Genomic DNA, 23,291 nt, shown 5'->3' on the forward strand with positions numbered 1-23,291 from the left:
GGTCCTCAGTTTGTCAAAGCATAGCTTGAGATGCTCATATCCAGGCTTACTTCCAAAGAGACTAATTAATAGGCATTTCTTACAAGTCTTATGCCTTCTTTACAGGTCAGAATCTTCTCAGGAACGTTAGACTAAGAAGTGCACTGCCTCAGCCCCTCATACAATGAGGGTCTCATATAAGCACCCTCATATAATCCTGTGAGCTGTTTTAGCTGGATGTTCGTATTGAACTTGGAGCTAGAGAACCCTGTCAGTAATCACCTCATTAGTTTGGGCACCGGCTGGTTTCCTTATCTGAGAAGTGGGGATAGTCACACATATCTCACAGGATCTTACAGTGGGCACTCCGACGTGTCCGAGTCTTTGCGACCCTTTGGACTGCAGCTCGCCAGGCTCCTCTATCCCTGGAATTTCCCACAGAACACTAGAATGGGTTTCCATTTCCTACGCTAAGGGATCATTCTGACCCATGGATCGAACCGGCGTCTCCTGAGTTGCAGGCGGATTCTTAACCCTGAGGCTCCGGGGAAGAGCAGTTTAAAACCTTCGGTCTGGAGAAATCACCCAGGCTTGGTTCCTGCCGTGCTCATGAAGAATAGGCCGATTCAGTCCCTTTTTGCCTCCGAATGACATAATGAAGGACAACTTCGGAGATGTTTCCTCAGAAAGGACAGGGCGATTAAAAACAGTTGAATAAGAGTGACCAGCAGCTACATCTTTTCTCTCCAACAGATGATATTCCATAGTTCACTGTATGTGGAACCACAAGCTTTAACTTTAGGGAAACAATGAATTCTGAGCCCAGCCCTTCAGGCAAGTCAAATAAAAACCCGCAGTGGTTATGCCTGTGTGGAGGCCTGCGAGGCACGAGGGGATGGAGAAAGGTGAATGGAGCCGCTCTCCGACCCACAACCAGCTCGCCCTCCAGTGCCTAACACAGCTCAGCGTTGCCGGCGCCATTTTGCTGGGTGGGCTGCGCAGGCTTTTGGCGCAAGGCCCGCGCGCCAGAGCGGGAGAGGACGTGGAAGGCTTGCAGGGAGGGGGGATCGCGCGCTACCCGGGGAAGCACGCCTGCGCACGGGACGCAGCTGCTGCGGAGGGGTGGGGCCGAGGTACAAGTGCGCGTGCTCGGTGGGAGCCCGCGGAGTACCTGGAGGAGGTGGGGGGCGAGGTAGAAAGGAGTGAGGTTGAAGAGCGCTTGCGCGCGAGAGCGACCGGGAGGGGCGGGTGCACCGGAGCACGCGCGCGGAAACGGGACTTGAGGAACTCTCGCGAGATCTCCAGGGTGCTATATATGTACGCGGGGAGCCCGCGTCCTTTCCCTGGTGTGATTCCGTCCTGCGCGGCTGCTGGTTCGAATAGTAGTCGTTTAATTCCGTCCGGCTTCTCTCCCACATAAGTGCGTGCCGCCAACCCATGGAGGATTCAATGGACATGGACATGAGCCCCTTGAGGCCCCAGAACTATCTTTTCGGTAACTGCTTGGGGGTTGGAGCGAGGCCGCGGAGGGCCTGGAGGCTTTGATGGGGGAGTGTAATCATGTCGAGGCCTGGGTTGGCGGAGAAAACTAAGCAGGCTGGAGGTCTGAGGGAGTCGGAAGCGAGCTGCCAGGATCCTCCAGCCTGAGGGATGGGGATCCAGGAGAGTCGAGCCGGCAGCACGGAGAGAGGGTGGGAAGGAGGGACGGCCTGAAGGCTGGAGCATGAGCGGTCGGGGCCTAGGGCCTGAAGCAACTTGGGAGCGACAGGTTGAGAGTTTGGCGTTAGCTGGGGCCCATGGTAGAACTCCGGCTAGTTATTCTTGGGGCTTTGTGACTTGGTAGGCTTCTGATTCCGGGCGGGTGCCTGATGCTGATCTCCGGATTGGTGGTGCAGGAGGTTGTGTGGTTTCGGAGTGTGAGGCCTGAGCCTCCTTTCTGAACGAGAGGATGGATTGAGCATGGCGTTGTCATCGGGCCTCAGGGTCAGGATTGTAGGGCCAAGACTCGGTCCCGTTGCTTCGGCGGGTTACGCGGGGAGGGGAGGTGCGGCCCGGCCGGGCGTGAGGAGGCCGCGACCGCTGGGAGCACGTGGTTGCCACGTGGTTGGGAGGAGGGGGTGTGGGCGCTACATCCGGGGCTTTCTGGTGTCTTGTCACCCCCAAGCCTGGCGACTTAGGGCTTAATTGAGGCTGGTGGGCGGGAAATGTTAGGTGAAGTGGTTGGTAGCGCCAGGACTCTGGAGGTCTTTGTTCAGAGCTTAACATCTATGTTGGTAGTACTCGTTTAGAGAATCCTTTTTCTGATTTCACCGCGCCCACTTTACAGATGTGGTACCGAACTTAGAAGCGGCTTAAGGAAAATTAGACGATCCTTGCTTCCAGAACTATTGCATTACAAATGATTTGGGGCGGTAGAGGGAGACCAGGGAAGGCAGCCTTCTGTTAAACTTGGAAGGTTTGGGGGATTTCCCTCTCACGCACAGTGTACCATGCTAAGGGTCTTTCTTGGTTTTTCAGTCTCAACTAAACTTAATTGTTGACGCCATTTCCTTGTGTCAGGCTTTGAGGCATCTCTTCCAGTAACTATTAGATGGTAATTAAATAGAACTATTTAAAATTTAATTCTGACGGTATCTCAAATAATTGCCTATTCATGAATGGTAGTAGTAGCATGCTCTATATACGTTAAGGCTTTTATTCTTAGCATTTTGAAAAACTAGCGTTTCGGATCTATTTCTATCAAAATTTTTATGTTAACTCTATTAGAAATATCCTTAACATATTTCCATGTTTTAACTTCTGAGCAGAATTGAATGTGCATGATTTCTGACACCTCAGAAGTGGAATGTTGACCCCTGTAAGGAGTTTAGTTCTACATTTGTAGTTTTTCTGCTACAAATACAAGCTGTTGATGTAGGTGTTTGTGTAACTCTTGCCACTTCTAAATTTGGTTGGCACTTTTTTGGGGAATTTTGGTAGGTAATCAGCTTTTTTAAATAGTGGGATTTTATCAACATTGTTAGGATGGGTTTGAATTCCAGCTTTACTAAATTTTTGATCCTATTTCTGAGACTATGTAATTGAGAATTAAATAGTATAGGGGGAAAGTGGAATTTATAACGCTCTGTATGGATGTTATTTGATGTTGATAAACTTGTGATCAAGAAATGGAGGGAGTGGTACCCCTTCCTTTTTGGTAGCTAGAATAGTAAAAATTCCTTTACAAGTTAATGCTTTAGTTACACACACTGAAGTTTCAGTGTTACTTTTCTCCTTGTTACAGTTGGTTTTGTTCTTAATTTACAGGTTGTGAACTAAAGGCTGACAGAGATTATCACTTCAAGGTGGATAATGATGAAAATGAGCACCAGTTATCTTTAAGAACGGTACTTAAACTTTTCAAAATAAATTACGTAACTTTTCTTGATTTCAGCCTTTTAGTTGTTATTAGTTAAGTGTGGCTTAATACTTTATAATTGTGTTTTTCTGAGTAATTGTACATACTTGATTTTCTAAATGTGTGACAGGAAACTTGGCCTCTTTACCACTTGGCAATTGTAAAGTCCAGTCACACTGTTCAGCTTTCCTTATTTGTGTACTTCACTTCTTCAGTTGGATTGAAAAGCCTTTTAAGAGAGGGATAGATACAGATATTACTTTATTCCCCACAGACAGCCTATAGCCTACAACCAAAGTTGTGTCTAATAAACGTTAGGTGACTTATACTTTGCATGCGTGATGACATAAACATATGTGTTATCAAATGTGTTTTTCTGTGTTTAGATTTACTGAATCTTAGTCGCATAAAACTTGAAGACAGCATTGTGCCCAAGTCAGTTTCTCTGGTCAGTGGTCATAATGAAAGGTTATAATTGTCTGCTTTTAAAACAACTAGTTTGCAGGGCTTGTAGAAAGTTGAAGCACTGTTTTTGTCTTTCCAGGTCAGTTTAGGGGCTGGAGCAAAGGATGAGTTACACATTGTTGAAGCAGAGGCGATGAATTATGAAGGCAGTCCAATTAAAGTAACACTGGCGACTTTGAAGATGTCTGTACAGCCAACGGTAAGGGCGCATGAGTACTATCCGTCTAATTTTGTCTGATGAGATTTTATTCCAATTCTGTCACATTAAGAGATCATTTAGGTTACTCTTCTGTCACTGGGGTGACTGATAACTCTTGAACATGGTGGTAGCTGCTTGTTTATGAAAACACAGGCCCACTGATGTGTTCATTTGGCTGATGGGTTTGCTTGTTCAGAAACATTTTAAAGTTATGAACAGATTTCATACCAAACATGTAACCTTTTATTTTTTCCCACAATATTTAGTGGTTTATAATTTCTTTTTAGGTTTCTCTTGGGGGCTTTGAAATTACACCACCTGTGGTCTTACGGTTGAAGTGTGGTTCAGGGCCTGTGCATATCAGTGGACAGCACTTAGTAGGTATGTTACACTGTTTATTCTTCTTAATGCAGTTGCCTTGTTCCCAATTTGGACTTTATAAAGTATGTGTAGTTCTGGTGCTCCTGTCTGTAATAGGTTCAAGTGGGAACCTAGTAATTTAAAACTAGAAAAGCAGTGTGTTTTTTTCTGAGTTCTTGCTGTTGAGTTTTAGTAGTGGCTAATAAAAGAAATTTATTTTAGCTGTGGAGGAAGATGCAGAGTCAGAAGAAGAGGAGGAGGAGGAGGTGAAACTCCTAAGTATATCTGGAAAGCGTTCTGCCCCTGGAAGTGGTAGCAAGGTTCCCCAGGTATGGATGTAATCTACACGTAATATATTCTTGCCTTTAGTTCAGTAGTTTGGATAAGCACTTACTTATGAGTGTGTGTCCAATTATTTTTTAAAGAAAAAAGTAAAGCTTGCTGCTGATGAAGATGAAGATGATGACGACGACGACGACGATGATGATGAAGAAGAGTAAGTAGTAAGCCCTAGAGGCTTGACGTGGTTGTAAGGGAGTGATGTGGGATTAAGTAACTGTTTAGTTTCACAAGAGGTGAATGGTCAGTGGTTGCCAGTAAGGATGAAGTATGAAGCATTTCCTGAGTATATTTGACTAGGTTCCTTTTTTTCCCGGGGAGGATTTAGTGGATACATTACTGTATGCTGTCTGCTGTATTTTATTACTGTGCAGTAATAAATGGATCAGGCCTAAAAAGCATCTGAATAGCTCCAGCTGTATACATTTTGTAAGTTGTCACATGATGATTTTTTTCCCCAAAAAGGATTTTGGCCCATGGTTGTCTGGTCCTTAGGAGAGAATTAGATTCTAAAAGGGAGTAGGGTTTTATTGGAGAGTTAAATGATTGTAAACAGGATTTGATCTGTTTATTAATTAGGTTGGGCTGTGGTAAAGTTACAAACACGCTATGGAATAACATGTTAGTCATAATTAGTCTTTCCTGTATGTTGCAGTATAAAAATTTGTTAGTACTGAATGTTTAATTGCCTGACAGCTTTGTTCTTGAGTTCTCACGTTGGTCCCTACGTACTGAAACCAACTGGAGTTGGAATCTAACACAGGCTCTGAGAGAGCATGCACTGATGAAAAATAAAATCTGCAGATCAGGTTTTCAGTAACCTCAACTAGCCAGGCTGGTAGTTATTTACAAAGGTCTTTGAGCATGATTAAGAAAGCAGAAAATGGGAAAGAGCTGAATGCTTAAAATTCTAAGTTACTTGCATAACTTTCAAGACTTCCTATCTTTAAAAGGGATAATTCCTGATGTAACTACAGTGTGGATAGTTGGTGTTCTTGTCTTCCATGTCTCCTTTAAGTGTTCTTCAATTAGTTGATCAGGGAGGAATGAAGAGTGTAGGTGGTTAGCAGGTCCAAATCAGGAAGCCTTTTGGTGAAAGGGGAAGGTGTGTCGTCAGATACATGAGTAAGTAGAGGCAGTTAATAGATCCGTTGAGGGTACAAGTTTTAGATTCTGTTGGTTAGGAGATGATGATCAGTGGGTCCTGTTTTGGGGGTGGAAAGGGTATGGTGTGGGGTTGGTTGACTTGCTGTTGTAAGCAAGAAAAGCTGAAGACCATTTAGTACATTTAAAAGTTTAATATGGCCAACACAACACTGTTAACTGTATTCCAGTATAAAAAGTTTAGAAGTTACGGTTTCTAAATGCAACCTTGGTAGATGATTGTTACTGAGTGGCCCAGGCAACTGTAGCGGGTGACACTACAGGACAGTTTTCAGGGGCCGGGGAAGTGTTAGGTGCGCAAGCCCGGTTGACCTGGGGCCCCTGTTGGGCAAGAGTGGCCGTTCTCCAAGTGGCCCGTGCTTGGGGCTGAGTCCTGATGCCCCTTGGGCTGTACTTCCTTCCAAGCTGTAGGTTTTCCCACAGGAGCCAGGTCAAGTGAGGGGGTAGTGGAGACTGTTCTGGTTCTACATTGAGGTGGCAGTGGGAAAAGTGGGGCTATCCAGAAAAAACACCCTCTCCACCTGTTTTATTAGGGGATATTCTGATGAAGTGGAACTGCTTACAGTCCTGGTCGTGGTTGTATATAAATCATTGTCATCTTACTTTTCATTATGGGTGTAGCACGTGTAGTTTTTGGGTACTAGGGCCAAAATTGATTTAAAAATCCCTGATAAAAGTCACATAAAAGATTTTATATGCTTTTAGTGTAAATTATATGGTACTTTATGCAGTTAACACAGCAGATGTTTTTCTCTGGTATTGGAAAAGAAGTGTTTCTTTGGTTGAACATAGATAAAGTTGTCTTATTTTTGAGACTATATAATACTCAGTTTGTGAGGTAATTAAAATTTCAAGCAATTCCACTATTTCCTGTTTCAGACTTGTGGACTTCTCTAATAATTGGATTCCACTCCCCACCCCGAACCCCCCAGTTTGTACATTTAGAGTGTACAGTTCTGTAGTTGATGGTATATGCCCAGTTGGGCAGCCAAGTTCAGAACCTTTCATCACCTCAAAAGAAACCAAGGTATAAGCCCTCATTTTCTCCAGCTCTAGTCAACCACTAATACACTTTTTTGTTTTAGATTTGTCTGTTTTGGATGTTTCATATAAATGGAATCATAATATGTGCCCTTTTCTGCTGGTTGGTTTCACTTGGCCTCAGTGTTTTTAAGATTCTCCTTTGTAGCATGTGCCAGTACTTGTTTTATATTATTGAGCTATAAGAACTTTTGTATGTTTTGGAAACAGATCCCTTAGAATTTACAAATGTTTTCTCCCATCCCATGTGTTGTCTTCTTTGTGTGACAATCCTTTACAGAAAAGTTTTTTACTTTCATAAAGTCCAGTTAATTTTATTATTTGTGCTTTTGGTGTCAAACCTAAGAACCATTCCAGTTTTATAATTTTAGCTCATTTTTGATCTTTTATCCATTTTAAATTGTGTATGTACTGTGTTTTGTATGTACTGTGAGGCAGGAGCCAGGTACTGTGAACACCCAGTAGTCCTAGCACCATTTGTGAAAGATCTTTCCCCATTGACTGGTCTTTCCCCCCTTGAAGATAGTTACTATGCTTACATAGTTTTGTTTCTGGACCCTTCAGTTCCATGTCTGTCCTACCTCTAGGAAAACATTCTGATTTCTGTTGCTTTGTAGTTTTCATACACCTTAGTTTGTAATTACTTAACATGAATGCTTCAACATCGTTCTTTCTCAGGTTCATTTTGGCTTCCTTGAGCTTCAGTGTGAGTTTTAAGATCAGCTTCTATGGAGAAGCCACCTAGGATTCTTTTAGGATTGTGTTAAATCTGTAAATTTGGGGAGTTGCCATCTTAGTATTTACTAGTCCATGAATGTGGGATGTTGCTATTTTAATTTCTTTAACCCTATTTTCATTTTCAAAAATCTACTTTCAGTTGTGAAAAATAAGACTCTACCATCTTAACTATTTTAAGTGTGCAGTTTAGTAGTTTTAATCATCATGACATTTTGTTTAACAGGTCAGGCTCGGCTAGTAATACTAAAAACCGTAACCACTGAATAAAAAGTCCCCATTTCCACCTTTCCCCTGGCAGCCAGCCATCTTCTGGTTTCTGTAGAGTGATTGCTTTAGGTAAACCTCAGATAAGGAGAATCGCACAGTACTTGTCTTGTGTCGGTCTTGACTGTCTCACTTAGTGTGATGTCCGTAAGGCTCATCCATATGCTGCATTTGACAGGATTTCCCTCAAGGATTGTGCTTGCAGTTCTTTTGTCGACCCCCAAAAGTTTGATTTGCTTTGACTAAACTTGCAAGGTCTTCCACTTTCTAGATAAGCTTTCTAGATTTGTTGAGTACATTGAATAAGTAATAAGCACTTACTTCATTTGTAGTGATGATGATGACGATTTTGATGAGGAAGTTGAAGAAAAAGCTCCAGTAAAGAAAGTAAGTAAGGTACAGTAATTTAAGATTGTTGGAAATAGTAACAAAAGGTGGGGATTTTTTGATGCCATTGCTTGTTTGATGGTTATCAAAAGTTGTCGTTGAAGATGCTGATCTCCTACTTAAAATTGCTCTTGAGTAGGGCTATTTTGAAAACATTTCTAATAGTGAAGAATGAACTTGTTTTCTTTGTGTAGTAGTAGCCTTCTCCCCATTAGCCCTTTTGTGAAAATGATTATTTTATCTTAACCTGACTGCTGCTTTTATATGGTTTGGGGCAGTTTAATTTGCAGTAACTCTGTTCTGTAGGGAGGGGCATTGATTAAGATTAATGTGATGAATTTAATTAATTGCAGTCTGTACGAGATACTCCAGCCAAAAATGCACAAAAATCAAACCAAAATGGAAAAGACTCAAAACCGTCAACACCAAGATCAAAAGTAAGTGGTAACAGATGTACTAATTCGAGCTTCACTGAAGTGGTTAGGTTCTCCTGATGTCATAAAATTTGGTAGGTCTTTGGAGAATGACTTCAGGGTGTCAAAAGAGCTAAAATGTGCTTATTTTATCAGCATTCATCCTATACTGGACAGTTGACCCTGGAACGATTTTAAGCTGCATGGGCCCATTCATCATGGGTATAAGTGGTAAACACTGTAGTACTGCACAGCCATGGTTGGTTCAGTCTGGATGCAGAGGGATCACAGATGTGGAGGGCTGACAGTAAGTTAGTAATAGGCATATCATTGACCATGGTGAGTGCTGGGGTCATTTGTTGAGATTCACTGGTCAACTGTATATTGCGGCTGGCTTTCTCATAAGGGAGAAAGCCAACAAAGATTCCTGTGATTGTGTTATTTAAGGGTTCTTCCTTATATATAAAATGTATATTTATCACATAGGGCAGTTTCTCACAGCTGGCTGCATATTGGGAGATTTTTTCTTAAGTTCTGTGGAATGGGCCCCAGGCATAAAACTAATACCTTTGATTCATTCTTGGGTACCTTCTAGTTTCCTTTTCCTTTAGTAAGGAATAATTTAAGGGCAAAAATAATTGTTCAGATGAATTAATTTATATTGGTAACTCAACTCTGGTGTATACACACTTGTTTTTATAGTAAAGGATTTAAGAATTTTATTTATTGAGAAAATCCAGATACTGTGTTGAAATTTACTTTTTCTTCCAGGGTCAAGAATCCTTCAAGAAACAGGAAAAAACACCTAAAACACCAAAAGGACCTAGCTCTGTAGAAGACATTAAAGCAAAAATGCAAGCAAGTATAGAAAAAGTGAGTAAAATAATATTCCTTCAACTTTCTGGGGATTGGAACAGGACGGTTTCTCATTTTTTATCCCAATATACCTGCCCTTTTGTGGTGTGAAATTCTCTCAAAAATGGCTTACTAGTTTATAATCTCTGGTGATTTCTTTTTTTGTATATTTGAATTTACATGTGCTTTATTTTCCATTATAAAAGGAACACAAGTAAGTTGATTGTAAGATATATTCTGACTTTAGATGTTAAATTAGATCATTTCCCATTGCCTGTTCTATTCATAAGATGCCACAGTACCAGCAGAGGGCGTATGAGTCTTCTAAAATTGCAAACAGCTGGAAATGTAGTCTGGCTGTTACAGTTTAAAAAAAATTACTCACTTTTGACTAGTCAGAAACATTCTTCAACAAATGAATTATTTCTATTTGCCTTTTGCACCAAGGTGTCACCAGTCAGTACATGTGATGCTTGAATATTTGAATGACAAACATGTTTACATTTAGTTATCTTTTGTCTTAAATAGTGGCAACATGTGAGAAAAAGATTAGCTTTTGTCCTACTTGCTTGATTTGTAGTTGGGCGAATCTACATTTCATGGACTTTAGTGAACTCTGGAGTATGGCGTAATTGATTTAAATGCCTTGAAACATATTTGAGAGGAACCTTTAAAATTCTGTGAACAATATTAATATTCTTAGACCTCAATTATTGAAAATGAATGTAGAATTGAGAGGAGAAGTTAATGACTCCTTTTCCCCTGTTTGCTCTATGCTTTCTAGGTTCTGCAAGGCTCCAGTAGATTTCCTTTCCTTATGCAGTTAGGAGTCAGTTGGAAAACTAACATTTTAGAACCAGAATGTATTTCTTGATTTGTTTCAGTACTGCTGTAAACCTTTTAGCCTTCCTGGTATCACTGCTGTGTTTTTAGCCCTCGCATACAGTGCTTGACTGACAATTTAGATATCCTCCCCCTCAATTTTAATATGGTCCTATCTCCTTGGTTTAATTGCAGGCACATTGAACAGCCCTGGGCACTACTGGTAAATTAAGCCCAAAGATGGGGAGAGGAAAAGGAGAGACACATATAGTCCAAACTGAGTATCATCAACAATCCAGACTGAAGTCTTCTATTTTAATCTCAATCCCCTTTCCTGATTGGCCACCCACCCACACCCCTTCCAGGCTGGAAGCAATCAATTGATCTCCTAAAACACTTTGCCTGCTGTGATTCAGTGAACCTTATACTTTGCTTTCTATTTGTACAATTGCCTCGCCTCTGACCATGTATTTCCCTAGCTGCTCAATAAATATTTGAATCAAATAACAGATGTGGCAGTAATTTAAAAGTAAATTAAAGTGAGGTTTATTTTCTAGGTGATAAGGCAGTTAAGAATTCACCACACCTGAAACTCCTTCCTCTTTCTTAAATGCATAGAAGATTCAGGTTAACAATTTTTGTCACTTGTGTATATGATACTCAAAGGGGCTATCTGTTTTTTAGAGTGGTTGGGAGGGGGTGGGCGGAAGTCAGAAACTCATTCGGTATGGAAGACCTAGGTCCTAATATGCTCTGCAAACGTCTTTCTAGGCTTTTTTAAAAAGGATTTATTCAGTATTAAAAGATTTGAAATGACAAGGAATGATCACAAATAATCCCGTGTCATAAATAGCACGCAAATCTTTGAGGAATTTCATAATGATCTCCCTCAAAAAATGCTTCTATACTTACCCTTAATGCTTTTGTCTCCATAGGGTGGTTCCCTTCCCAAAGTGGAAGCCAAGTTTATCAATTATGTGAAGAATTGTTTCCGGATGACTGACCAGGAGGTAACTGAACTTTCTGGAGACATGACCAAATCCAGAATTTTTATTGTGATTTATTATGGTTGTTTAGTCTCTTTAGGTATTGGCTTCTTTTAAAAGGTTCCTAACCACAGACAATACTTCAGATTAAATACATGGAAACTCTTAAGAATTTAGTTGGCAAAAACTGAGAAGATAACTTTTTTAGTACATTTTTCCCAGCTTTTATATAGTTGGTAAATTATTTCTTGGTTACTGAACTCAGTTTGCTTTTGGTACCATGTTGGCTAAGGAAATGAGCTGTGGTTTTCCTTGCTGCTCCATTTGGCTCCTTGGGACAGTCTGGTCTTTTTGCTTTCTTAAGAGTTGGCAGAGATGATTTTCTTCATAGATGTTATGGGAAGTACATGTTGCTGAAATAGACTTAAGTGTAAAATCTGGAAGCAGGAAGCCAAATTGTACTCAATATATTGATTTAGATTTTATATTTCTTAATATGAAGGCATTTTGTCAGTAAAAGAAAAATCATGCATTTATTTTTACTGTCTTCTAGTTGACGACTCAAGTTGTAAAGGAAAATGTAAAAGCTGGTACACAAGGTTGCTAGGCATTATGCACATGCAGGGCATGGTCTGTGCTGTTTTTGTCAGGACTCCCTCAATCTCCTGTGTTCAGCTTTCTTCAGTAAATTAAGAAATTTGTTATTAAAGCTCTTTTTCTGCCACAGTATTTAGTACTTAAATCACTTAATGGCAACACTTTTTCTCAGGTTTGAAAGCCTTGCAGTGATTTAATATTCTTTACGTGAGTTAGCCTTCATTGCCGTGGCCTTGAGATGATCAGATTGAATCTTTTTGATTCTTTTGGTTGCTATTCTTTATATTTGAATTCCAAAATGCCAGTGTATATTCTGTGAATTTTCTGAATAGCGGGCATTTTAGTAAAATAAAAGCCCTTTTAAGATGGTACAGTAGATAATTATTAATTCAGTGTTGAAAATCATGGCAAGTGAGATATATAAATTATCATCTGTAACTGGTAAGCATAAGAAAATATGTAATTTAAGCTAATACCAAAGGAAGTGGTAAAATATAATTTTTGATGAAGAAAAATTCATGTGATGATAAAGTTGAAATTGCAAAGGCCTTCCAAATAGTATAATACCAGTCTTGTAGTTGAAATGACTGAACTCACTGCTATCAGAAGTACTTTCTGACTTCAAAACTGAAAGCATAATTTGAAGTGCCAAGATGAAATTCCTGTAATAATGAAAAATATGATCATTCACTTCACTATTAACGGAAATCACCAAAACACTGAATGTGTCACATGTTTATTGCACAGTTGCAGATATGAATAATCACAGTGTATAAAATAGCTTCCCATTGCTGTGCAGTTTTTCTTTAGAGTTGCTTGTGAGAATTAGGCTAATAAAATCTAAATGGGACCTGAGAAATAGCAACCTTTTGCAGAAATTCTTGAATTAAAGAGTTAATGTACTACCTTTTGAGGAAATAACTGCAGATAAAAGTTTTGCTGAATGTTTGTATAAAGGTGCAAACAATGTTTGGTGAAAGTTGAAGCATGAATTACTCCAGGGTCAGTATTCTCTATAAAGCAGATCAAGGAACATCTGATAACCTGTTGACTTTTTCAAATACTGTGAAATAGTTCGGTATTTGTATTTAACTTAATGATTAGAGAATGACATGATACTCAGTTCCTGTTGATATGAAGTAGTACAATATCATTAGTTTTCAGGAATGGAAAGACAAGTCACGGAAGATGGTTTTATGTGTTTAAACTGGAAGAGCTTGTCTGAGTAACATATATATATATATACTGCCTCATATGTCTGCTCATTAATAAAATAATTTGGATGTGACCACTCTAGAAACTTAAAATGTACCAAGATGATAAGCCTAACTAAGGAATTTATAAGCAAATTCTATAAAACAAGGAACTATTAAGATATCATGGAAATATAATTCGAGATAAAGGAGGCTATAACTGGTATATTTATATAGTTTATTTCAGATAAATGTAACTTTTTAGTATGTGTCCCATGTACAGGTGCATGTTTGTCTCTGAATTTGGCCCTAAAGCAGGTGGCATTGAGGCAACATTGACCAAACTAGTCTGATTTCCTTAGCTAAAGGTCTAAGCTGTTAAGTGTATATTAGTATGAAAGTGACTTTGCGTACAAGAATCCTATAATTTATGTAAATGTATGATCATTCAATTTATGTTCAATCATTCAATTTGAAATTAAATTGTAAGTTTCCTTGAAATCAGTTATTAACTAGAGTGAACCTTTTTGGTGGTGGAATGAAAAATAGCTATTTTGAATTGTACAGAGACGTGGTTTAATTTATTGGTGTCTATGAAGTGTTGTGGTTTTTCAACCACATTTCTTTTTTTTTTTCCAGGCTATTCAAGATCTCTGGCAGTGGAGGAAGTCTCTTTAAGAAAATAGTTTAAACAGTTTGTTAAAAATTTTCCGTCTTATTTCATTTCTGTAACAGTTGATATCTGGCTGTCCTTTTTATAATGCAGAGTGAGAACTTTCCCTACCGTGTCTGATAAATGTTGTCCACGTTCCATTGCCAAGAATGTGTTGTCCAAAATGCCTGTTTAGTTTTTAAAGATGGAACTCCACCCTTTGCTTGGTTTTAAGTATGTATGGAATGTTATGATAGGAATAGTAGTAGTGGTGGTCAGACAGATGGGAATGGTGGGGAGACGAATATACATGTGAAATAAACTCAGTATTTTAATAAAGTAGCCCTGTTTCTCTTTCTATTATCCTCTTTATACTTTGTCAAAGAAATACATTTACATAATCAAATGTTCCTCAGACCTTCCTACCACCCAGCCTAGCCTTTCACTCCCAAAGAAAATCCGGCATGTTAAATAACCTGCAGCAGCCTTTCTCAGCCTGGCTTCTCTGTGTGAACCAGAACAAAAAATGCTTGCTGTGACTATCTTTTTCAGTACATAAGGTATTTGAGATTCTTGGGGGAGGATAATTTATTGCATGTAGTGGTTACTTTAGAACATGAGGGGACTAATCCTTAGAACCCCTGTAACTGTCTTGGCAAGATTCAGTTGCATGACGGGGCAAGACTCCTCTGCTGCTTGTCTTGCTGTCGTGTGTCCTCCAGTAGTTTCTAAGGTTGCTCTATTGATGCTGTTCTGGAGTTTTATGTCTTGCAATCTTCTGGACCCTGGGTGGACTGTGGGTCTAGTCTTGAGACTCTCAGGTGTTTTCTTGGGGGATTTAATCCTCCTGCTAAACTCCCATGCATTCTTAGGCCTGTATGATTCTTTGTTTATCCTCATTCCTTTTTGTTTAAACTTGGAGAGAGACTTTATTTTCTGTCTTCAAATTTGTGTTGGTTTTCTTTTTTTAATTTCCATATGTTCTTCCTTGGTTCTTGGGATGTAGTATCTAGAGTCTGAAAAAGACCTTTCTTCTCCATGCATTGTTTACTCATTACCCCGCTCACTCCCAGCCTATTAATTTCATATTTTATATTGATTAGAAGGGTGGTACTTGATGAATGGGTTCTAGTTCCAGATTATTTTGATGGAGGTCTGAAGACACTAGCTTTTCCATCTCTGGGGTAGTTTTCCAGAGTAGATTAATTTTGCGGGGTGGGAAAAAATACTGGGGTAGTACTGTCTTGTCTGATCTGTTTCCAAGTGTTAGGTTTCTCTTCTAGTCAATTACATTGTGATTTTCTTCATCAATTATTCAATTATATCTGAATAAGCTGTGTCTGCCCTGTAGCTCCTCTTTCTCTTTATTTTAATGGAGGCATAACTGCTGCTGCTGCTAAGTCACTTCAGTCATGTCCGACTGTGCAACCCCATAGACGGTAGGAGATGGTAAATGTTCAGTGTTCTTAATTGAAATCACATCGGTTTTAAAAGATGTTTATGTACTTCAGATTTAAAAGATGATCTGCTTTAAATTGATAGTAAAATCCCAAATCACTTAGCCATCCTATATTAAAAAATTGCTGGTGTTCAAATAATGCAACTGCATTAAAGTTGAGTTACTCCTTCCCTAGGTAGTGTTTTTAATTACTGTTTGTGATGTAGGAGTGTTAGGTAATTACTAGTATTAGCTGTTTAACATGTTCAGAAGTAGAAGTCTGCTTGCTGATAGTAATGTCTGAAATTTGTATTGAGTTGCGTTGTGTGGAAGTTGAACATTTGGTTTACCTGATGGGCACTTCTGTGTGGCAGGGAACTTAAAAGAACTTCCCACTATTCTGAGGGAAAGCAGTTGGCCTTACTGATTGTTCTGTTCTTAGCTTATTAAACACAGCTAATCAAATCTAGAGGGCTGCTTTTTTTTGAAAGGACAGGAATTAAAGATTCCCTGTGCCTCAGAAGTCTCTGATAGTGCTATCTGTTAGGTATCAGCCAATTAAACATGATAGTAATCTGGAAGTTAAATTACTACTACTCCCAGGCTTAGGAAATCTCTTTTAAAGACACTGACTTCCCTTTGTTCTATATAAACTACTCAGTGTGATTGGTCATAAATCATTATTGGTATAAATGCTAAAAATAAGTATAGTTAACGGAAATCCTAAATCCTATGGACAGGAGTTTGGTGGGCTCCCTTGTCCATGGGGTCGCAGAGTCAGACACAGCTGAGTACATGCAACCAACTATAGAAAACAACTTAATATTTTTACTTTTAAATCTCTACTGTACAGCCTCTACCTAATTTTGAAAAACATTTAATGTTTTCATTAACCAATTTTGAGAATGATGGTTGATGTCTTAGCGTACCTGAAAGTAACAAGTGTTCTGAATTCAAATTTTTTGTTTAACTTAAGAGTATTTTTTCAAAACTATAAAAAATTTTTGTTGAAATATAGTTGATTTAGAATGTTGTGTTATTCTGGTGTACAGCAGAATGATTCAGTTTATACACATACAGACAATTCTTTTTAAAAATGTTTTCCATTATGATTAATCCCAGGAATGTATTGAATATAAGACTTTGTTGTCTATACATTCTATGTGTAATATTTTGCATTTTCTAACACCAAATTCCTAGTCCATCCCTCCCCTACTTGCCTTCCATTTGGCAACCATGGCTGTTCTGCTGCTGTTTCACAAATAGGATCATTTGTGCTGTATTTTAGATTCCACATAGAAGTGCTACATGGCATTAATCTTTCTCTTTCTTGACTTAGTATGGTAGTCTGTAGTTGGGTCCACGTTGGTGCAAATGGCATTATTTCATTCTTTTTTTTAAATGGCTGAGTAATGCTCCATTCTCTCCTCACCCTCTCCAGTGTTCATAGACTTTAATGATGTCTGCTGAATTCAGGTTTAAATACATTTTCTTTATCTCAGAACTTTATCTCTTCCACAGAGCTTTGGTTCCTTAAAAGTGGCATTTAGACATCACAGCCTGGGTGGGAGTTGATGGTTCATTAATACTGAGCTGATGTTGTTTAGCAGACCTGGATGATCAGATCAGACCCTTTGCAAAAAGAAGAACATTTTTGAGTTTTAGGAGGGCAAAGATAACATTTGTCTGCAGGAAGCTTCTCTTTTTGATGCCTTTTCATTTTCATATCTTTAGGTCATGGGTGAGAACTCTACAGTTACCTTCAAACCTGAACCAGAGGACAAAATAGGTTAATAAGGGAGGCTATTTGAGAGCTGTCCAAATTCCTGGATCATGCATATGATAATAAAATGAGGTTTAGAGTCCTGTGTAAAACTTATAAAAGCTATTTAGTTAATGGGGAGGGGATTGTGTATACATTGTCAGGATAGGGCTGTTTTTGTTTGAAATTATCCAAGAAAAGGTTGAGTCACAAAATTAAAGGTTAGTGGTCTAGGCTGTGGAGATACAGGGTTAAAGTCTAAGCAGAAAGTCTAAGGCTACCTTCTAGCCAGGTCTTAACAAAAGAACCAGTTGCTCCCTGACTCATGAGCTTGGCAGTAGACATCCCATTTTAATGCTGTGAAAGTTCCAAGAGCTGATACAGAGAAAATTTTACAGCTGCATCTGTGCTAAGGGTCTACTTTTCTCACTGAGTTGCTTGATCCTCTTGAAGACTTGAGGCTGTGTTTGTCCTATTTTCTTAGGCTAAAAGTTCTCTCATCTTTGTCTCCAAAATATAAGGACTCCCTGAATCTTTTGATTCTTAGATTTGGAAAGGTGGAAAAGGAATACTGTGTCCCAAAGCATCTAAGTGCTTAGGATTAATCAGCAGGCAGAACACTTAACTGCCCTCCAGGGGTTCCTTTCCATTGGGCAAGCAGCCTACATACATTCTCAAGTACCCTTGAGACAACCAGCGAAGTTTTGCCGATGAGATCTGCTCAGAAAGTTGCAGACTTGCTAGCTTAGTGCTGGGAATTTGAATGGACGAGTGTCTAGCTCCCAACACCAAATTAGCACAGGGCCACCTGGTTTCCGCTACCATAACTAGCTGGACTAGTAACAGCGTTTTCATTGGCCTCCTTAAGGCCACTGTCCTTATAATGTATCCATGCTGCAGTAAGCTTAGTTGTTAGCCTTGTTAAAAACAGGCTGGGCTTCGGCCCTTACTTACCAAGCCTTTGTTAAATTGACAAACAAATGGGTATATCCACATTGAGTACTGAAAGTGTTAGTCACTTAGTTGTGTCCAACTCCTTGCAACTTTATGGACTATAGCCTGCCAGGCGCCTCTGTCCATGGAATTCTCCAGGCAAGAAACTGGAGTGGGATGCCATTTTCTTCTCCAGGGGATCTTACTGACCCAGGGATTGAACCCTGGTCTCCTGCATTGCAGGCAGATTCTTCACCATTGGAGCCACCGAGGAAGCCTCTGAGTACTAGTTGGCAATAAAAAGGAATGATAGTGATAACAGCAACCAGGTGGGACTTGCCAGGTAGTTCAGAGGGTAAGACTACTTTCCAGTGCAGGGAGCGTGGGTTTGATGACTGGTCTGGGAACTGAGGTACCACAGCTGCATGGTGCAGCCAAAAAAGACGAGTGAGGATGAATCTCAGACATGCTGAGCAAAAGAAGCCAGGCACGGAAGAGCACAAACTGTATGGATGCATTTATGTGAAACGAATCTAGTGCCATCATATGAATGGTAAATTGAGACTAGGGATGGGCGAGGGGAGATTGCTCAAGAAAGGTGTTTCAGTTCAGTCCAATCCAGTCCAGTCGCTCGGTCGTGTCCGACTCTTTGCGACCCCATGAATCGCAGCACGCAAGGCCTCCCTGTCCATCACCAACTCCTGGAGTTCACTCGAGTCTGAGCCATCGAGTCCGTGATGCCATCCAGCCATCTCATCCTCTGTCGTCCCCTTCTCCTGCCCCCAATCCCTCCCAGCATCAGAGTCTTTTCCAATGAGTCAACTCTTCACATGAGGTGGCCAAAGTGTTGGAGTTTCAGCTCCAGCATCATTCCCTCCAAAGAAATCCCAGGGCTGATCTTCAGAATGGACTGGTTGGATCTCCTTGCAGTCCAAGGGACTCTCAAGAGTCTTCTCCAACACCACAGTTCAAAAGCATCAATTCTTCGGCGCTCAGCTTTCTTCATAGTCCAACTCTCACATCCATACATGACCAGTGGAAAAACCATAGCCTTGACTAGACGGACCTTTGTCGGCAAAGTAATGTCTCTGCTTTTCAATATGCTATCTAGGTTGGTCATAACTTTTCTTCCAAGGAGTGTCTTAATTTCATGGCTGCAGTCACCATCTACAGTGATTTTGGAGCCCCCAAAAATAAAGTCTGACACTGTTTCCACTGTTTTCCCATCTATTTCCCATGAAGTGATGGGACCAGATGCCATGATCTTCATTTTCTGAATGTTGAGCTTTAAGCCAACTTTTTCACTCTCCACTTTCATCAAGAGGCTTTTTAGTTCCTCTTCACTTTCTGCCTTAAGGGTGGTGTCATCTGCATATCTGAGGTTCTTGTTATTTCTCCCGGCAATCTTGATTCCAGCTTGTGCTTCTTTCAGCCCAGCGTTTCTCATGATGTACTCTGCATAGAAGTTAAATAAGCAGGGTGACAATGTACAGCCTTGACGTACTCCTTTTTCTATTTGAAACCAGTCTATTCATGTCCAGTTCTAACTTTTGCTTCCTGACCTGCATATACGCATAAACATTTGTTGAATTCCAAGCACTTAAAAGTTATACATAAATAGTGCCTTTTGAAGCCTTTTGAAGGCTTGTCGACTTAAAGCTTCTGCCTAAAAGTTGAGAGATGTTACATTTGGTGGAAATTTTCAGGACTTCAAGCTTGGGAGACTGCGTCTCAAGTGACAGAACTGTTTGGAGGAGGTGGGTGGAGGAGTTGGGTTTGCAACAAAGCAGGTAGTCTGAAAGTCAAAAGTGTTTCTGTGAATTAAAACCAGATACCTCAAGGAATTTAGCGCTTTTCTATATATGGGAAAATGCGAGAGTCTGGGCTCATTGAAATCTTGCCTTACATATGCATCTGGGCTATCTGGGGCCAATAACCTGCTGTTTTCAAGCTCACTGTAGGGAGTGGCTACAGCCTGATAGCTGCTGGATCATAGGTATTGTTCTCTCCCTGGTTGCCTAAGGGGCTCCAAAATTCACGTTTGGAGGGCCAAAGTCACTCATCACTGACATCCTGGTTTACTGATTGGGCAGGAAATACTGCATTTCTCAGGCTTCTGTACCCCGTTTTCACCCTCTTGCAACTAACTCACACCCATCCTTTTCCCACTTGGAGACAATTGATATCTTTTCCCTGGAATACTTCGTATGGCTGGCTTTCCCATCTTTGGGTCTTAGCCGAAGTATTGCTAATTGGTGCTCTCTATCCCATTGTTTTCCTGCAATGTACTGTTAAGCTTGAATTTATCTCTTGGCTTATTTGCTTATTGCTTGTCTTAGTAGAAGTGAAGTGCTTTTTAAAGCAAAGGCTTTGTCTGCCTTCTCCCAGGGCCTGATGCAATAAATAGTGATTGAATAAATTGGAGAGAAGTGACTACCAAACTAGTGACCCATATTGCTACATGAACATGTCAAATTTGAATAGAAAAAGCTCGCTTAAGATTCATTTGGTAAATCAATAGGTTTGAAGGTGTGAATGATGGGGAAAGGGAAGAATGTAAAAATTCGATTTGAGTAGAAAAATTCTTTTCAATAAATTGAGAATGATCCTGCTTTCCTGCTTGGTGAACAAAAAATAATGAGATACTAACCTGAAAACCCTGATCAGGATTATTAAATAATAACTAAAACCTTTGAAACCTTCATTGTGAGCCAGACCAAATGACCTCATTTGGTAACTCACAGCAACTCAACACTTGTTGCTGTTCTTAGATGTGGAAGATGTGGCTTGTAGATGAGGAAGCTTGTAGGAATTTGTAAGTAAGTGTTGGAGGCAGTACTCAAAGCCAGGACCTCTAACTCTTGAGTTTACACTCAGAACATCTCTTCAAGTCAGTCCTATTTGTTACAATCCTATTTGTAAGTAAGTCGCTCAGTCGTGCCTGGCTCTTTCCGACCCCATGGATTGCAGCCCACCAGGCTCCTCTGTCCATGAGATTTTCCAGGTAAGGACATACTGGAGTGGGTTTCCATTTCCTTCTCCAGGGGATCTTCCCAACCCAGGGATCGAACCCAGATCTCCCACACTGCAGTCAGATTACTGACTGAAGGGAAGCCCAATCCTATTTGGGTAACAACTTTGTGAAATCAACAAACACTGTCTGAGCCTTAAAAAAAACTGTAAGCATTTTAGAATATGAGTGATGATGTACTCATTCAAAAGTAACAGAAAACAGTAATAGTATAGGAAACTGGAAGTGTTGATTCTTAGCCAGGAGATGCTTCAAACACCCCACAGTAGGCCTAAACTACCTCTTAACTGGTCTGTCAGAGGTCTTAATGAAGTAAGATAAAGCACGTGGTGATGTCACAGGACCCAAGGGGAGCATTTCTGTCCATCTCTTTTGTGGTTGGTCATTGCCTGCTGTCTTGGGATTTATCAGCTCTAGCCATGAGAATGTCTAAGTAAATACAGCCCAGTGCTTCAAACAAGAACTTTCTGCATCACTCAGCATCTGGCTTTGAAAAGGTTTTCTGCACTTGTGTTCAGTGCTGAAACAGAGGCTGTTTAAGATAGCCTCAGCTTTGGGCTTCCCTGGTGGTTCAGTGGTAAAGAATCCGCCTGCCAGTGTAGGAGACACGGGTTTGATCCCTGATCTGGGAGGATCACACATGTTTTGGAGCGATTAAGCCCTTGTGCCACAATGACTGGGCCTGTGCTCTAGAGCTGGGGAGCTGCAACTGCTGAGCCTGTGTGCCTAGAGCCTGAGCTCCGCGACAGGAAAAGCCACGGCAGAGAGGAGCCCGCACACCTCAACTAGAGGCAGCCCCTGTGTGCCGCTACCTGAGGACGCCTGTGCAGCAAAGACCCAGCCCAGCCAGAGATAAACCCATAAAAACCATGCAGGGAGGCCTGATAGCCAGAACCACCGCTGATACTTATATAGGAAGTATTACTGTTGGACAGCGCCTGTGGCAACCCACTCCAGTGTTACTGCCTGGAGAATCACTTGGACAGAGGAGCTTGGCAGGCTACGGTCCATAGGGTTGCAAAGAGTAGGACATTACTGACCGATTAAACACAAGAAAACCACAGTGAACATAGAAAACCATCAATCATGGCACAACCATGGCACATAATCATGACACAAATTTTTAACCAAATAGTTTGGATTCCTGAATTTTGCTTTCTGAGCTTATTCAGTTGCTTTCCTACTGTGACAGTAGAGCCTGGCTGGCTGGAGCTTCACACAGTGTGAGGCACTTAAGTGTGATAAGAACACCTACATTCTGAGGTTGGTGGGAAGGACAGGAGTGATGCCTCTGAGGAAGCAGAGGGGGTAAGAAGAGATGGTCTCAGAAGGGACCTGGTTAAACGAGTCAAACTGCTTAGTATGCAAAGAATAGCAAATCTCAGCCTAGAGACCAGAAGAGGGCCTGGAGTGGTCGCTGACCAGAGTCCTGCTGGCTCCTCCCGGGCCTGTATAGCCTGCCCGGGCTGGGCTGCAGTGAAGCCTTGGGGACGCTAGGTGGCAGCCGTGCGTTTCCAAAGGTGGCTCGCCCCTCAGAGAGCCCAGCTGGGAACAACCCCGGAGCCCTGGAAGGGGGTGGGTGGGGGGCGTAAGAGAAACCCTCAATGCCCCCTCCTTTTCAACGGCAGGGACGGAGATTAGAAGGGGGTTCACTCAGGGTGGCCAGGCTTCCCAGAGGGATCTGGGACACGCTACGATCCTCTGTGGACTCACAGGGTGGGTAAAAGCGACCCCCCTTACGTGGAGCCGCCCCGAGGGTTGGGCCTGACCCGCCCTCTCCCTGCTCCCCACTCAGGCGCTGGTGGGTGTGAGTGCGAGGACGAATGTGGGTGAGGAAGGACATTCTGCACCTAACTGCGTTCTGGGGGACCGCAGCCGGCCCAGTTTTGGCATCCTTTGCGCCGTGGCGCTGGTCATTGCGCCCAGGCGCAGAATTTCGACGGCTCCCGGCGCTCATCAGCTCCAGCCTCGCGGGCTCTGCCCCTTCGGAGCTGCCGGTCCCGTCGCCGAGAGTCTGAGCGCCTCCCTCCCAGCCGGAGCGCCAGGAGAAGAGGCGGCGGCAGTGGAGAGGCCGCGGCAGGCCGGCAAGGCGGCAGGGCCGCCTTTGATGTGGGCGCGGCGCACCCAGGCGAGCTGAGCGCCCGTCCGGCCGCGCCCCGAGGGGGGAGCCCCCGGGCCCCGCATCCTCATTGTGCCGGCTCGGGCCCGGGCCCGCCCCCGGCCCCCCGCCCCCTCGCCGCCCGCGCGTAGAAAACGCCCCGGCCGCCGCCAGTGGT

The 23,291-nt window shown here is 41.7% G+C and overlaps 1 protein-coding gene across 6 annotated transcripts; it reads left to right on the forward strand.

The window, feature by feature from the left end:
* The first annotated feature begins 1,320 nt into the window (after positions 1-1,320).
* On the forward strand, positions 1,321-14,193 carry NPM1 (nucleophosmin 1). 6 transcript variants are annotated; one of them, XM_027979982.2, is made up of 11 exons: positions 1,321-1,474; positions 3,286-3,365; positions 3,921-4,040; positions 4,328-4,421; positions 4,623-4,729; positions 4,826-4,896; positions 8,279-8,342; positions 8,687-8,770; positions 9,518-9,619; positions 11,359-11,433; positions 13,839-14,193. In XM_027979982.2, exons 1-11 carry the CDS (start codon positions 1,417-1,419, stop codon positions 13,875-13,877), a joined length of 894 nt encoding a protein of 297 aa, XP_027835783.1. In that variant the 5' UTR covers positions 1,321-1,416; the 3' UTR covers positions 13,878-14,193. The 6 variants fall into 6 exon arrangements, with proteins under 6 accessions (XP_027835783.1, XP_011952104.3, XP_060256197.1 ...); XM_012096714.4 differs by having other exon boundaries at positions 8,279-8,333; XM_060400214.1 differs by having other exon boundaries at positions 11,359-14,193.
* Positions 14,194-23,291: the final 9,098 nt, after the last annotated feature.

The sequence above is a fragment of the Ovis aries genome, chromosome 16 (assembly GCF_016772045.2).
Source record: "Ovis aries strain OAR_USU_Benz2616 breed Rambouillet chromosome 16, ARS-UI_Ramb_v3.0, whole genome shotgun sequence".
Taxonomy (NCBI): domain Eukaryota; kingdom Metazoa; phylum Chordata; class Mammalia; order Artiodactyla; family Bovidae; genus Ovis; species Ovis aries.